We start from the raw sequence: 14,050 nt of genomic DNA on the forward strand, positions 1-14,050 counted from the left end.
TAGCTACCCAAAATTTATATAAAAAAACCAACCAAACAATTCTGTAGCAAGGAATTCCAAGTCTATTCAGTTAATTAAGCTAATTAGACTTCTACTGAATTGCCTAGAGATTTCTCTGAAATCTATTGATGAGATTTCTATTAGTTTCTTCTGTATTAAACTCAATGATCTTTCCCACCAGAGAAATTGCTTGTTCAACATCAAGTCACCATTTTTCTGCATTAAAGAGCAATTATAGATGAGAAAAAACTAGTGTGATTTCTGCATAGTGTAGGAGAGTTCACATGAGAGTGCACAGTCAGAATCTAACAGCAATTCAGAGGTGCTAACTCCTCACTCAGAGAGAAAAGCAAGATGGAAGGAGCTTGCTTTATCTTTTCAGGGCTTAAAACCATAAATTCCTAGATGTTTGAAGGCAGGAGAGAAGGAGAAAGAGGAAGAGGGAAAAAGGTTACATAAGGAAGGCTAGAGAGCCTTGCAGCGCTAACAAGGAGCATTCAAATGCTACAGATTCTGCTGGACAGGAGTGTGACTTCAGGAATAGTGTTGTTCAACAGTATTTGCCCTGTAGTACTGTCCCAGTGTTGCGCCTGTTGGGAGATTAGCAGACATCTAGATACGGTTCCATGTTTTTATCCTATGCACATGCCGAGAGGATTTCTGCACAGCACAGTGCATTGCTATGGAGACCAAATGGCACCAGATCTAAAAAAAGGAGCTCAAATGTGCATCACTGCTGTGATGCTTTACCTGGGCTGATTTACCTCTCTTTTCTGCACAATGTCATGTTGACACAAGTCCAACACATAACATACACACAAACAGCCTTCCTGATAGGATTTATCCTTCTAAAGATTTCTGTCAGTCGCCTCTACTGTTTCCCCCACTGCATTTCTCCTGTTTGGATGAACAATTGGCAGAGGAAGGTTCTCTCTCTCCCGCTTACAGGCTTTCTGATTGAAAATCAGAAAAAATCAACATCCAGCCAGATGTTGAAACTCAAAAATTCCATAACAGCCCGCTCTTTAGAGATTTCCAGGAAAACCTGAACTGTTATCAGGCCCACTGGGAGTGAATGTGAAGTAACACGGCTCTGCTGGGCTCCGTGAATCTCTGCCTTCCCCACACCATCTGGGGCTCTCCCCATTTACAGTCAGCTTCCATAGGGATTCCACTGCAAGATACCTGATACTTTCTGTGCCAGTCAGACCATGAAAGACCATCTCAACAGAGGTCTGCTATAAAAGCAAACCCCGCAGCAAGCTGTGTTTGTTGTCTCCTTATTCCCAGGACCCTAACTACCATTGAATGGACAGAGGTGTGTTTTTTCTTGGCCATATCCTTGCACTGAGTGTCTGAAGTCCAGCTAAGAAAGCTATTTTGTCAGCTTTTTTTTTTTTTTAATCTTGCAGATTATCATTGGCACAAATAACATTTTTAACATGGTTGCAGAGCATCCTGATGCCCTTTTGTTTGAGGACATGACACCCCTTGGCATTCCTGCACTGCCAGTTTGAAAAACAAGCCTCAAAAGCATATAGAATAGTCTAGGAGAGGTCAGAAGAGAGAGCTGGTTCAATAGGAGAGATAAAGTCACCCTTGTTAATTGTGTTTCTCTCTCTATCAAAAACATTTACCCTGGACTCTTTTCAAACAGTCTTTCTTTTCTAAAACAAAACTGTTCAGAGGCTTAGCATGTTTTCTAAACCAGGGTGGCTGCATTCAGTATTTTTGCCAAAATCTTGCTGTTTATTTATCTTGTATTCATTTCTCTGTCAAGTTTCAAATCTGCCAACACTACTCACCATGGAGTGTCAGTGTCAAGAGTTTATTGAAGATGAATCTGATACTCTGGGCCTGGGACTGCTGGGCTGGACTAACAATTCCTGAGCTCTAAGCATTTTATAGTGCTAAAGTATAAAGTCACATCAGTAGCTGTAGTGAGAGACAGAAGGATTGACCGGGATAATGATGCTGGAGTTAGCATTCAAGGAAGCACATTCAACATAGAGGGGATTTAATAATGGGATGACTCTGGTGTCAGGTTTCATCTCATAATATTAACAAGCTACTGCCAAGCACTGCTTTAAAATTCTCCCAGAGACTTTATAATCAAGTTATTGTTTAAAATTATAATAGGTTTGATATCTCCTCTGTTGTCTGTCCTCCCTGCATCCCTTTCCCTTCTCCCCCTGCCCCAACCCAATTATCCTCAGTTGCTCTGAAATGACTTATCTGGTTCTGGCCAAGTCCCATGACACCAGCTGACTGAGGCTCAGCTGATATGCTCTGGGCTCTGTATGCTGCATCCAGATCACATCACTGAGGGCTTTGCCTTTGCCAAAGCCAAACTGGGCCTAAGGCAAGTCAATAATATTGAAACAAACTGATTTTGACCAGGAACATCAGGCATTCATGTCCAAATGCAAGGTGCCCAACAAAAACACATCCCAGCTGATAGAGCTAGAACCATTTTGCACCATCTCAGAAAAATGAGGCACGGAAATGTGTTTGCTCCATAGCAGAACTTAGTTTCAGAAGATTTTTCTTCTGTGACAAGCATGCTGAGATAGCAAATGTACTTACTGTTGTGTCATGCAGCACCTCGCACTATGACCTGACTCGAGCTCTCCAAAATGTAAGTAACTTTGAATGAGTAGCTACTCAGGAGTTACACAAGCCACTTTTTTCTAGGATTATACTACATGCTTACAGTGGCAAGCACTAAAAGAGAATTTTGAAAGGCTGTAGTCACCAGCTTGATTTTGACTGCAGTGCTTTTCATCTCACTGCATCTTGAGTGCTGGAGCTAGAGTCAGGGACAGCTGACCAACTCTGCCACACATGCAAGGGGATGCGTACTTAAGGAGTGGGTGGTTTTGGCCTGTTAAAACTCTATGTTCACTGCACTTTGTATTTAGAAGTGTTTCAAAACAATGAATTCTTGATCCTAACCCCTTGAGTTCTCCATGCCAGTAGACTAGTGATGCACTGATACTGCCAGAGGGGAACCCAGGATTAAATTCTTACTGCACAGCACCCCATCTAAAATGTATTAAAGCAAACTGTGAATCAGTCATAACTATCAGAAGAAAAATAACCTTTTTATTTCTTTCATTGCAGAAAAATTAAAAAAAATTAATCACTCTTACTCTGTGCCTCATTAAACACCTATGAAAGCTGTTATAAAGCCCTGAAGCTCCTACATGTTATTATGAGATGTGGTCATGAGACAAACTGCTCTACTTGGCAACGCTCAGCTCAATTTCTCATCTGTCCCTAAACACAGCTCCTGAACAAGGCCAGGATTTCTATGTGGACACAATAGTCTTTTAGTTTTTCCTACTGAGGGCAAGATACTTGGGCACCTTACTGCAAAGCAATAAGAGCTGCTCCACAGCACTGGGAATAAGTGCTACACTTGGCACTGCAGTCCTTCACTGCATACAGCGATTTTCTTATAGACATCTCTCTTCCTCCACATTCCTCTTCAAGTCATTGACCCTGAGATTTAGGCTAATAGAAGCTGGCTCCCTCTCACATAAAATAAACAGCTCCGGTAATGATTCCCCAGCTCTTTGAGGATTTCAGTATTTTTCTACCTCTAACCAAAATCTCTGGTTTACCATAGTAGGATGAAAAGTCCCATAGGTCATTTAGGCTTTCTAGCTATTACAGGATTATCCTCTGGGGTATCTTCTAAACAACTTTGACACCTCTCTAGAAAACTTAAGAAAGATTACTTAATATTCAGGCTAACTTTTTCTTCATCTAGTTTAATTCCTAGACTTTTCAGCTTCATCTGTACCAGGAAATCTGACACAGCACAGTAAAAATGGGAACTGTTAACAGCTCTCATTACCCACAGCACCACACTAAAATGCACTTGTCCAAGCTGGTGTCTGGGTCATCAGACCTACTCACTATCTTGTGGTTCCACGCAGACACAACACATGCAAGCAATAGCACAGAGCCCAGGCTCTGTGATAATCAGGCTCCTTGATACAGTCCTATTTACAGACCTGGCAGGCTTTCCATTACCAGCAGTGCACCCACACCAGTAGGTTCCTCCACCTCATTTGGGTTTACATCTAACAGACTTGAAACTGGCACCAGGCCCAGGGACACTATAGCAATACAGCCTGAAGAGTAGCAGGATTTGCTGTTAATTATGAATGCCACTCTTGGCTGATTCATTGCTACCGATTCACATTCTTTGAACCATCTAGTATTTGTTCCTCCAGTGCTTTCACCACTTTTGTACTTCCCTTCATAAACCTCCCCAGCTTGTAGACATCTTTCTGAAAGAGGAGTCCAGTGCTGTGCCTTGGCTAACTCGAGTCAGCCTATGAAACAGGGACGAAGCCACATCACCACATTCTGCAAAACATGTTTCCTTGACCAGCACTCCACAGAAATGTGCACATCATGAAAGAGGGTCCTTTAGGTTACAAAATCTGCCTGAGGTCAGGAAACGTCAGTGTTCAGATTCTCATCTTTCCCCTTACCCTGCCCCAAACAGCACACATTCTTGCAAGGACAAACAAGTTTTCAGGTTGGTCATTGTGTAAAATGTGACTAGCTTGGGTCAGTGAGCAAATGCATTTCAGTTGAATGTCATGGAATTCACACGCCTAATCTTCAGTGCTGTGCCATGGTGAGAATACCAACAGTCAGGTGGGACCGCGCTGAGACATTCACAGTTATGAGCAGATTTATCAAAACCAAACAACTCTTTTATCGCCTCCTGCAGCTGCAGCGCTCAGAAGTCAGGCAGAGGCAAAATCAGTAAGGAAATACCTTTTGGGGCAGTGTAATGCCAACCCAGGAGAAGCACTGAAGCAAGTAATGGCTAGCTTTTAATGAAATTATTTAATTACATAACCATTATTAACTTCCATAGCTGCATAATTGTGTGATTAATCAAATCTAATGCCTTCAGTCAGAAAATGTTTATCGGTGGGGCTCAGGGAGAATTTTCCTGTCTCATACAGGGTAGTACAATCGGTTCAGAGCATAAAGGGGTTTTTGCTTTTCTCTGAAGCATCAAGTGCTGACCACTGCCAGAGGCAAGGCTGATGTCTGATTCACTGTGGCAGTTTCTATGTAGCAAATGAGATTTCAAGGACAGGCAGAAAAGGGATGCTGCAGTCTTGTTTTCAAATATACAGTCCTAGCATATGTACATTTCTCTGTTGCTGAGCATGAACAGAGTAGATTAAAGTGTCAGTAATACAGAGCATTAAAGGGAAAAATGCAAAGACCCTTGGGTTGCTTTAATTTAGGAAATGCATTTAGATGAAAGGAGTAGTCTTGAAAGTTAATTGCATTTTGGTCTGCCATAAGACAGCTAATGACAAAACTTGCTTCTGACCTAACTCATCAGCTTTCTGTCTTTGGAACAAACATTCGATGTCAGCATTTAAGAGCCCTTCTTCAAACACCAGCCTGATTTCAGCGCTAGGCAGAGTTACTCCCAGATATCCAGTCTCTTGACCTACAGGGGCAGAAACCTAACGAGAACACTTGCTGGGAGTCTACATGGGTCTGAAAATTTCCCATTGTGTGGCCAAACTAAACCCTAATAACATTTCTTTTTCTCCAGCACTCTGAGATATGCAGGCTGGGGGCCAAGTTATACAGATACTTTCAAGCTTCTCTCTGTCTCCACTGACAACTTTAATACCTGGCAAATTAGAAGCCAGAGCATCCATGGAATTGTCTGACACGAGTCAGTAGAACTGAGCAACAAAAAGAAAAATACATAAATAAACAGTGAAGCGGAGTTGTGGTTCTATTGCTTGTGCCAGGGAAGAATTTATCTACCCAAGAAAGTGTGTGTGTATGGAAAGGGAGAGCTGCCAAATGCATAGTATACAGAAGAAGTTTCCACTCACATTTTTCTCTGGACAAAGACGAAAAACTTGGATTCTGAAAGCAGTGTGTGCTACATTTTTGTTGAAGTTCTCAGGGTTACTGTTTATTTTAGGATTTCTACTTTGCCACTCAACAGGTTTGGTTTTGATGCCTTGTGCAGGTCTAAAAGCACAGTAACATTAGCTTTAATCTGTAATCTCTGCCTTTGCATTTTAGAAGTCACACAACCCATTTATTCTAGATGGGCAAGACGCATTGGGCTGGTTCTAACAACTCAGGGGTCCTGGGTTCACTTCCTAGAGACAAAGCTGGAGAGCCAAAAGTGCTGTGGAAAGCCACCACAGCATGCTAAAATCAGGCCCACTATGCAGCAGCCGGTTTCCCATTGCAACTGATTAGAGCTGCAGCTGTTTGTTATGTCTGAACGTAATCAGCTGCTGGCTTAGAATGACTGGCTTCACAGACCATAATACCCAGAATACCACCTACTCCACACACTCCCACAAGAAGAGAGCTACTGGAATAGGTAATTTGCAGATGGACCTTACAGGCTGTTGAGTGTGGTTGTGCACAGATCACAAACCAGCGTTCTGCTCTAGCCAATGCACTGCACACTTGTGACCTTTCCAGAATTAGCAAAACTTTTAAGTGAAGATACTGACACTAGTTCTGTCAGCCAGTGTGAGAATATCTGCCGCTTGGGGGAAAACTGAAGCTTTTGACAGGTTCCATATTCAGAAGCAAGATAATATGACTTCTAAAGTCATAGTAGCATAACCTAGCAGGACATATTTAGCCTTTCACACTGAAAGAAGCTGGACCTACTGTATGTTACAATTCTGTCATGCCGAGCATCAACCTGCTCTTAAGCCTGCAGTGGTTCTCTCTGCTGTACCATCACAAAAACAGGACAGAGCACACAGCTGGTGTCTTGGATCTGCTGCTTTTCCCACTCATGATTTTTGTTCCCCTTCCTCCAATTACTGTATCTGTCTCTTAGTTATTATTTTGTTTCCTGGAGCACGAGCATGCTTTGCTTTCTTTTTAAAGCACCACGCTCTGAATCCATGATCAACTGTTGGGGACTGTAAGCACTGCAGCAGTACAAATAAAATAAGTGTATAATGAATTACACAATTATCTGATGAACTGTTGATTATTCAGATTTGGTTTAGGGTCATTAGAATGTAGCTTTATGCTACTTTAAACATATACGAAATATAGACACAAAGTGCTTGAGTACTGCCCGATTTTATATTCTGCCAAGCACATTGATAAGTCATTCTGCACTGAGACATGAGCAACGCCATAATCAGTTGTCAGTGAAGTTTATTCCAAAGAGATGCATGTTAAAGGGTCCTAAGCAAAGTGGAGAAGCTCAAAAGCCATTCTCACATTGGGATCGTTTTGAGAACCAAACCTAAACTACTCGGATCTCTTCCAATGAATTCCTCAAAGGGAAGAAACCAAGCTTAACAGAACATTATTTTTAAGGCAGCCTATGACAGAAAATACCTTTTTTTTTTCTCCACACTTGCTGTTCCTGAAGGTCACCTTGTAATATAAATCCTCTCCAGGGTTCTCCTACTTTTAACGTTGAGGTTGCTCCATGTGATATAAGTTGCTTCTCTCTCACCACCTTCATCACCTATAATAAGGGAAGACAGCAGAAAATGAAAGCTGGCTCTCTTTAATAGCATCAGTTACAGGCCAGCAGTTGTAACGTTGAAAAGCGCTGCCCTTCACTAGCGTACTGCTCAGTCATTTTAAAGGGCTAGAGAATACATGAGAGATTTTGCCTTACACTGCAAGAGTGTGTTCAACACAGACTCTTGATTTCAGCATCATTTTAAATTACAGTCTGTCATAGATTACTCATTACTTCATCCTTTATTATACTTCAAGAAAAGCCATAGCCTTCAGTTCTGCTTTCAGAAAAGTCAAATTTTTACTGACCTGTGTCAGAACAATGAGAGAGAATATTATTGTACATATAGGACAGGTGCATTTATAACCAAGATATATATATATATATATACACATATATCTATATAGTGTGCACTGAAATGTGGTAAACTAAAAAGACAGGGCAACAGGACTCCTGGATTTACTCCTAAATCTACTTTTAAAACACTGAGTTGTTTGAAATATCTAATTCAGTTCCTTATCCAATCTGTAAAATGTCACTGTTTTACCAGATGCTTCAAAAGTTAATCAAAATGCCTTATATATTTATTTTTTTACAAAATCATTCTACCATTAATTACACATAGAAACAAAACGTTATGGAGACAGGGTCAATATATTATACTGTTTGTTCTCAACAGGCGCAGAGCTGTTAGCAAGAGCAAAGAATCCATATTATCTGATCACGAGCGTGAGGCTGTCAAGTACCAGCCAGCAGTACAGGTAGAAGAGGACACTATGGACTTCACACTGGAAGACTCTGTTCTCCTTCCTATGGATCCAAACCTGGAATGCCACAGCCCACCTCCAGACTACAACTCCGTCATTCACTACTCGGCCCCTCCAGTGTAATCAGCCCAGCCTGACGCAGGGCATCTGGCACCTCTCAGCCATGCTAGATTCTTACATGTCTCCATACCTGGATAAAGAGGCTGGCTAACAACAGAAGGGAAATCTGACAGGGCAATGGTTCCTGTGTTTCTTCTGGCACATCTCTGATGTGAACAGAAATATTTTAAGAGCATCTTCTTTGCTACCTTTAAAGGCCTATTGCAACGTATGCAGTAAATTAAAACTCTGTCTATCAGAATCCTAAGTAGAAGCTGTAACCTGGAACTGCTTCCACTCCTTCCTCCCCTAGCTGGGACTGTTCATTGGCATTTGCAGATTTACAAGTTCCTTCATTCATATCTTCCTCTATAAGAGTCACCAAAAGTCACGTCAAGCTAGTTGTGAAAACAAGATTCATGCTACTGGTTCTGCATGCATGCTGCAAGGATTGTTTAGGATGATGCTGTACAGGATCAGCTGAAAACAACAGCCATACATACTGACACTTGGAAGAAAATCCAAAATTGAAACATCATTCTTAACTAAATATTTCAGAAATATTTTGAAATCCAAAATATTTTGGTTACAATCTGTGATTTAATAATTTCTACTGCCTATAGGATACAGTTCTAAAAATTATATGGCACAGAGAAAGCAGATAGTACTCATGTATCAAGAGGCAGGCTGGTCTTTTGGGTCATCAGGGCACACAATGTGGTTAAATTATTTCCCCGTGTTCTCTCCTTGTTCAAACAGCAATTTATTTAGCATACAGGCAATAGAGAACTTTGATGGAGATGCATCTGTAATGATTGCAAGGCAAAATCACTGCCTTAAATAAGAACCTTAAGCTTAAATAGACAGAATTTCCCAGCACGCACGTACATGTTTGTGTGAATGTGCATAGAATCATATTAACAGCATGAGAGTTACACATAAATGCACATACACCCTTGAGGCACCATCAGGGTAGCAGCATTTTTATGTTTCCCTTCTGTACACAAGCTATTTCCTAAAAACAAAAAAGAAAAATAGCATTTATTTTGCATTCTGTGGCAGATGCCAAACAGTCTGATCCTGGGAATGCTAGTCCATGCTAAACTGTAAGCATATGTGACACATTTATCTCTGACTGTCTTGCCAAGGTAAATATTGGTATGATATGCAATGCCCTCTGCATCTAAACCCTTCATGGGTTCATGGTAATTCAAAGCTTTTTTTGCAGCCTAAGCCTGCAGGACTGAGCAGACCACAAGTTCTCACTTTTGAAAAATTCACAGTGTGTTGCCCCCTGCCCAAAAGCTGTGTGTGTCAGGGACTGTTGGTCTGCAAGTATGTATGCCCAGGTCCCACACATACCCCATACACACAACAACTTCAAAAATAAGCAAATGATCCTTCTAATTTAATGTGCTATGTAACCATCAGAATTGCCTTCAGAAATCTAAGAAGGGAAAAAGGATCTAAGTTGCAAGTAGAAAAGCAAGGATGGAAAAGATGTTCACTGGCAGTCTAGGCTATAGCCTTCAAAGTTATAAACCGAGATCTGTAAGTGACTCTGTGCAGTTTCTTCCAAGTCTGCACAACCTCCTTCTTCAGCTTGACACTGATTTGATTTCTTCAAAGCATTTTTCTTCATGATTATAAACTAACAGAAAAAAAAAAATCCAACACTTGCAAGCCAATTACATTACCTTGTTGAAGGCAGCCTAAACACCCTCGCAGCAGTGAAGAAAACCTTTCTGGATGATCAGTTACAGCTGGTTACATTGAAGTAAACACAAACAAGCCTCAGGTATTATCAAAGGGGGAAACAAGTCTCCAGACCCCATGCAATGTTAACTGTGAATGCTAAAGCATCTGAAGTATGAACTGCACTTCTCCTTCTCCTTGACTTCAGATTCAACGTATTAAGGAAATCACCTGCAGTAACTGATGAGTCTCTTGTTCATAGTGGACCTGCTAGATAGGTGTGGTCTGTAGTTGCTTTGTGTCATTTTTGCACTTCTTTGTATTTTAGTACCTATGTATTAAGTAGAACTGGTCATATAACAGAAAAAACTACTGGGAAAGAATTTATCTGATGAGCCCCAGAAAGCTCATTGGATCTTTTTTTTTTTCATCAAACAGTAAATTAACTATCTATAGGTCTGATCAAAAAATCAAGCACTTCTTTTGGAAGTAACTTATTCATGTGGCAAAAAGAAAAAAAGCTGCAGACAGTTAGTCTGGCTCTACTGTTAATGGCATCAGTGTGAGATGGTTTGTTATTGTGCCTTGTTCTGCAGGGTCAGAAAATGACAATGTTTAAAAAACTTTGCTTATAAACTTTAAAATAAGTACCTATAGGGAAAAAACCTGCAAGTATGCTCTCTATATTGAAAAAGAAGGGGGAACACTGCTGGGTGGACTGTCTGCTCTAAGAGAACCGAGTATATAATCTTTCCACTTTATCAAGGATGAACAGGAGAGGTTTCTGAGACCAGAGGAACATGAAGCACATTTCCCGAGTGGGACCCACGCGGACACTCTAACAGAGCGTGGGTAGGCAGGTCCCTTCCTCGCTCTCAGTGACATCTATCAGCCTTTCTGCATCGCATGAGATGATGTGAAAACAGAGGGCAGGCTCAAGTGCTCAGGACATGTTGGAAAATGCTGGTTGCATTGATAGCCCCCTGAAAACTGCAAGGTCCTCTGCAGTGACAAAGTCAACAGCCATCTCGAGCAGTATCAATGGCCACTTCTTGAGAGAGCAGAGCTACCCTCCGAACCCTGATAACGGCCTCCGAGGATTCTGGAAATGGCAAGTGACAGATGTTTGGGCAGCTGTTTCCAGTGTTTATTTTGAGTGGAAGATATTTTCCTCCTTATAGTAAATGTAACAAGCAAAAGTATTGCCTGAAAAGTATTATTGAACATCTGTCTTCTATTTTATTTACTAATATTTTGTTTGTCCTTTTCTCTCCTCCCTTAATTTAATTATTGTTCTCTTCTTACAATGATGTATATAGTTTACTCAGTAGAAACAAATATAGTGATTCATTTATATGATAAAATTTGTAACATTTTAGTCAAAAGAGAGATACCCAGACATAACAGAGTTAAGTATTGTTACTAAACATTTCACTAATGCTTGCAGGCCAGGCTCCAGTTTACAGTACCCTACTAGTGCCATTTTCATAGCAGTCCTCCTCTTGGCTGCGAGTATCTCTAGCTCTCACTTATTCTCCATGTTATTTAGTTTCAGTTAGGAAACAGGGATCTGGAGGAATCTGGCAGGTTTATTTCATTCCTGGAAGTGTCACCATGCAGCTCATGGTAAAGGGGAGGAATTTCCACTGCCTCCATTTTAATTGAAGGTTGGTCTATTGGCTAGAGGATCAGAAGGGGGCAAATTGTTTAAATGATGTGATGTTTTATTATTTTTTCAGACTTCTCAGGGATTCTTACTCGACTCCTGTAACCACCTGCTTTATCTAACCGGACTGAGCTCAATGGTATCTGGTATTAACACATACCTTTGTTTTCTTGAATGGTGCTTACTCCTACCATTTTTGTCCTCTTGTAATCCCAGAGAATTAGGGCAAAGGAACTGAGAGATCACCACAGAAATGTGTTGTGTTCTCTCCAGCAATCACCCGCCACGTAGGAGTCCAAGGATAAGTGCCTTCACCTGCATGTTATTATTCAGGCTGGTGTTTTTAACAGTCTGGTTTCCTATCTCCTCTTTTCTCTACTTTTCATCTATTTCTTGGTATTTGTTCTTCACAGTCCCTTTGGATTGCTTTCCATTGCTGTTTGAATAAGATCAGGTATAGGACTCATTCCACTCTACTATTTCCTGTATATTCTGTGCTTGCAGAGGATGAACTAGATCATCTAAAGCAAGTTTTTTCCACATTAAATTTTTTTCCAATATAGACAAGGAAAACTAGTTTATATTGTCTGGAAGCCACTCTGTAACCTTCCCTGAATGACACAAGCTTTTTATTCTATTGATTTTTCAATATTGGTATCTGGAGCAAAATGAAGGTTGGCAACTATCTATGTGAATCTCATCTTTCTCCTAGTCCTTTCCTCAGACAATGTAGTTTCTCTTCGGTTCTTCCAAGTTATCCTCACAAGAAGGGGGGTCCTAACAAGGATGCTGGGCCCACACCATCTACTCAGGATATCAAGGAAGGTCAGATAAAAACCTAAAGTCTGCGTAACAGACTCAAACACAACCACTGAAATCTGAACCCACCGAACACTAACAACGTATGCATTTAGGGCTGCCTGCAGGCATCAACTGCTCTGCTTAAGACATCCCCCTAATACAAACTACGCTCCAGTTAGCCTGCTTGGCAAACACCTAGGATAACCTAGCGTGTCCTCGCACTTCTCTCTTTGTATTTACTCTCTTGTATACTGCAGGAACGTTAGACGGCATGTAAACCTGTAACTGGCCAGTCAACAGTTTATGACTTACCTTCCCAACAATCCTTCAGGCTGAGCGTCGGCACTGCCTTGTCGTGTCTTATCTTGCTTTACAAATTTGATCTGGCCCTCTTCCAGCTGTAAGGGTGTGGTCTTGGGTCAATGGTCTCTAGCTCCCATCAGCACCAACTGGACAACACCAGGAAATGTTTGCAGGGAAACATCACTAGCAAATAGCTACATAACAAAATAAAGCAGCATCGGATTTTCCTGAGCTCAGGAGTTAGCCAGGATCAGTATCATACTCAGAGATCAGCCTATAGGGTTTTTTCTTACCATAAGGTGAATGGAAAATACAGAAGGTAGCAATAATTCTTTTGTCCCTCCCTGCCAATAGTAATGGCCAAACCCTGGGATTCACTTCCTTGTTATTATACTGCATCACAAAAAAAAAAAAAAACAGAAAGAATTTTGCCAAAGTAATGACACCAGCACAATCTTATGCAAGTAAAATTCAGGCAGGACTTCTGGATTTGACCCTGTAAAGAGTCAGTCACTGTATAGGTTTGTTCACTTATATATAGTCACTGTATAAGTGTTGAGCTCAAGCATGTTTGACACATGTGTTGTTTCCATATTACATTAACATAGAAAAGAAAACTTGCTGGACTGGATTTGGGACCCCAAGGACATACAATGGCATAAGGGCTGTGGTTACAGGAAGACTAGCGTGGTATGCACTGAGCAGTGTCCCATTGTCCTGCCTAATAATCCTGTGCCACAAGAGCCAGCACATCCTTATTACTCAATTCATTTTTCCTTAGACCTTGAGTTGTCAAAGCAGCTAATAACTGGGCAAACCCAGTAACTTGGGACTTAAAGAAAATAAACTAAGGAATGTTTGTCTGCCATGTTCCTGTCTGTCTGAAGAATGTATGCACTGAAAACAATGCTTTCTTATGTAGTCAAAATTGTACTGTATCTATTAACCAAAAAAATAAAAAGATTCTATATTTATACAGCCCAGGGCTCCTTCGTGTCATCTCTTGGCTTGAAAAGTGTTGTCCTTGAAGCAGAATATAAATAAATAATGCAACAGTTTTGAGAGATTTTTACAAGCACAGGTCTCATTAATTTCTGCAGAGGGTTCAAAGCTTAGGACATAAGCCTGCCACACTGTCACTGCTCAGAGGTATCTAACCACTACTTTTGCTTAAAAGATTCACAGATCTCAGAA

The 14,050-nt window shown here is 40.9% G+C and overlaps 1 protein-coding gene across 2 annotated transcripts in view; it reads left to right on the top strand.

The window, feature by feature from the left end:
- Positions 1–13,834, top strand: part of LOC101913316 (vascular endothelial growth factor receptor kdr-like) — a 141,987-nt gene extending 128,153 nt beyond the window's left edge. For both annotated transcript variants that reach the window (XM_027784217.2, XM_027784218.2), the window contains exon 30: positions 8,205–13,834. In XM_027784217.2, the coding sequence (XP_027640018.2) occupies positions 8,205–8,415 (211 nt within the window). In that variant the 3' untranslated portion in view covers positions 8,416–13,834. The remainder of the gene's footprint in view (positions 1–8,204) is intronic.
- Positions 13,835–14,050: the final 216 nt, after the last annotated feature.

Source organism: Falco peregrinus, chromosome 13, assembly GCF_023634155.1.
Source record: "Falco peregrinus isolate bFalPer1 chromosome 13, bFalPer1.pri, whole genome shotgun sequence".
Lineage (NCBI taxonomy): Eukaryota > Metazoa > Chordata > Aves > Falconiformes > Falconidae > Falco > Falco peregrinus.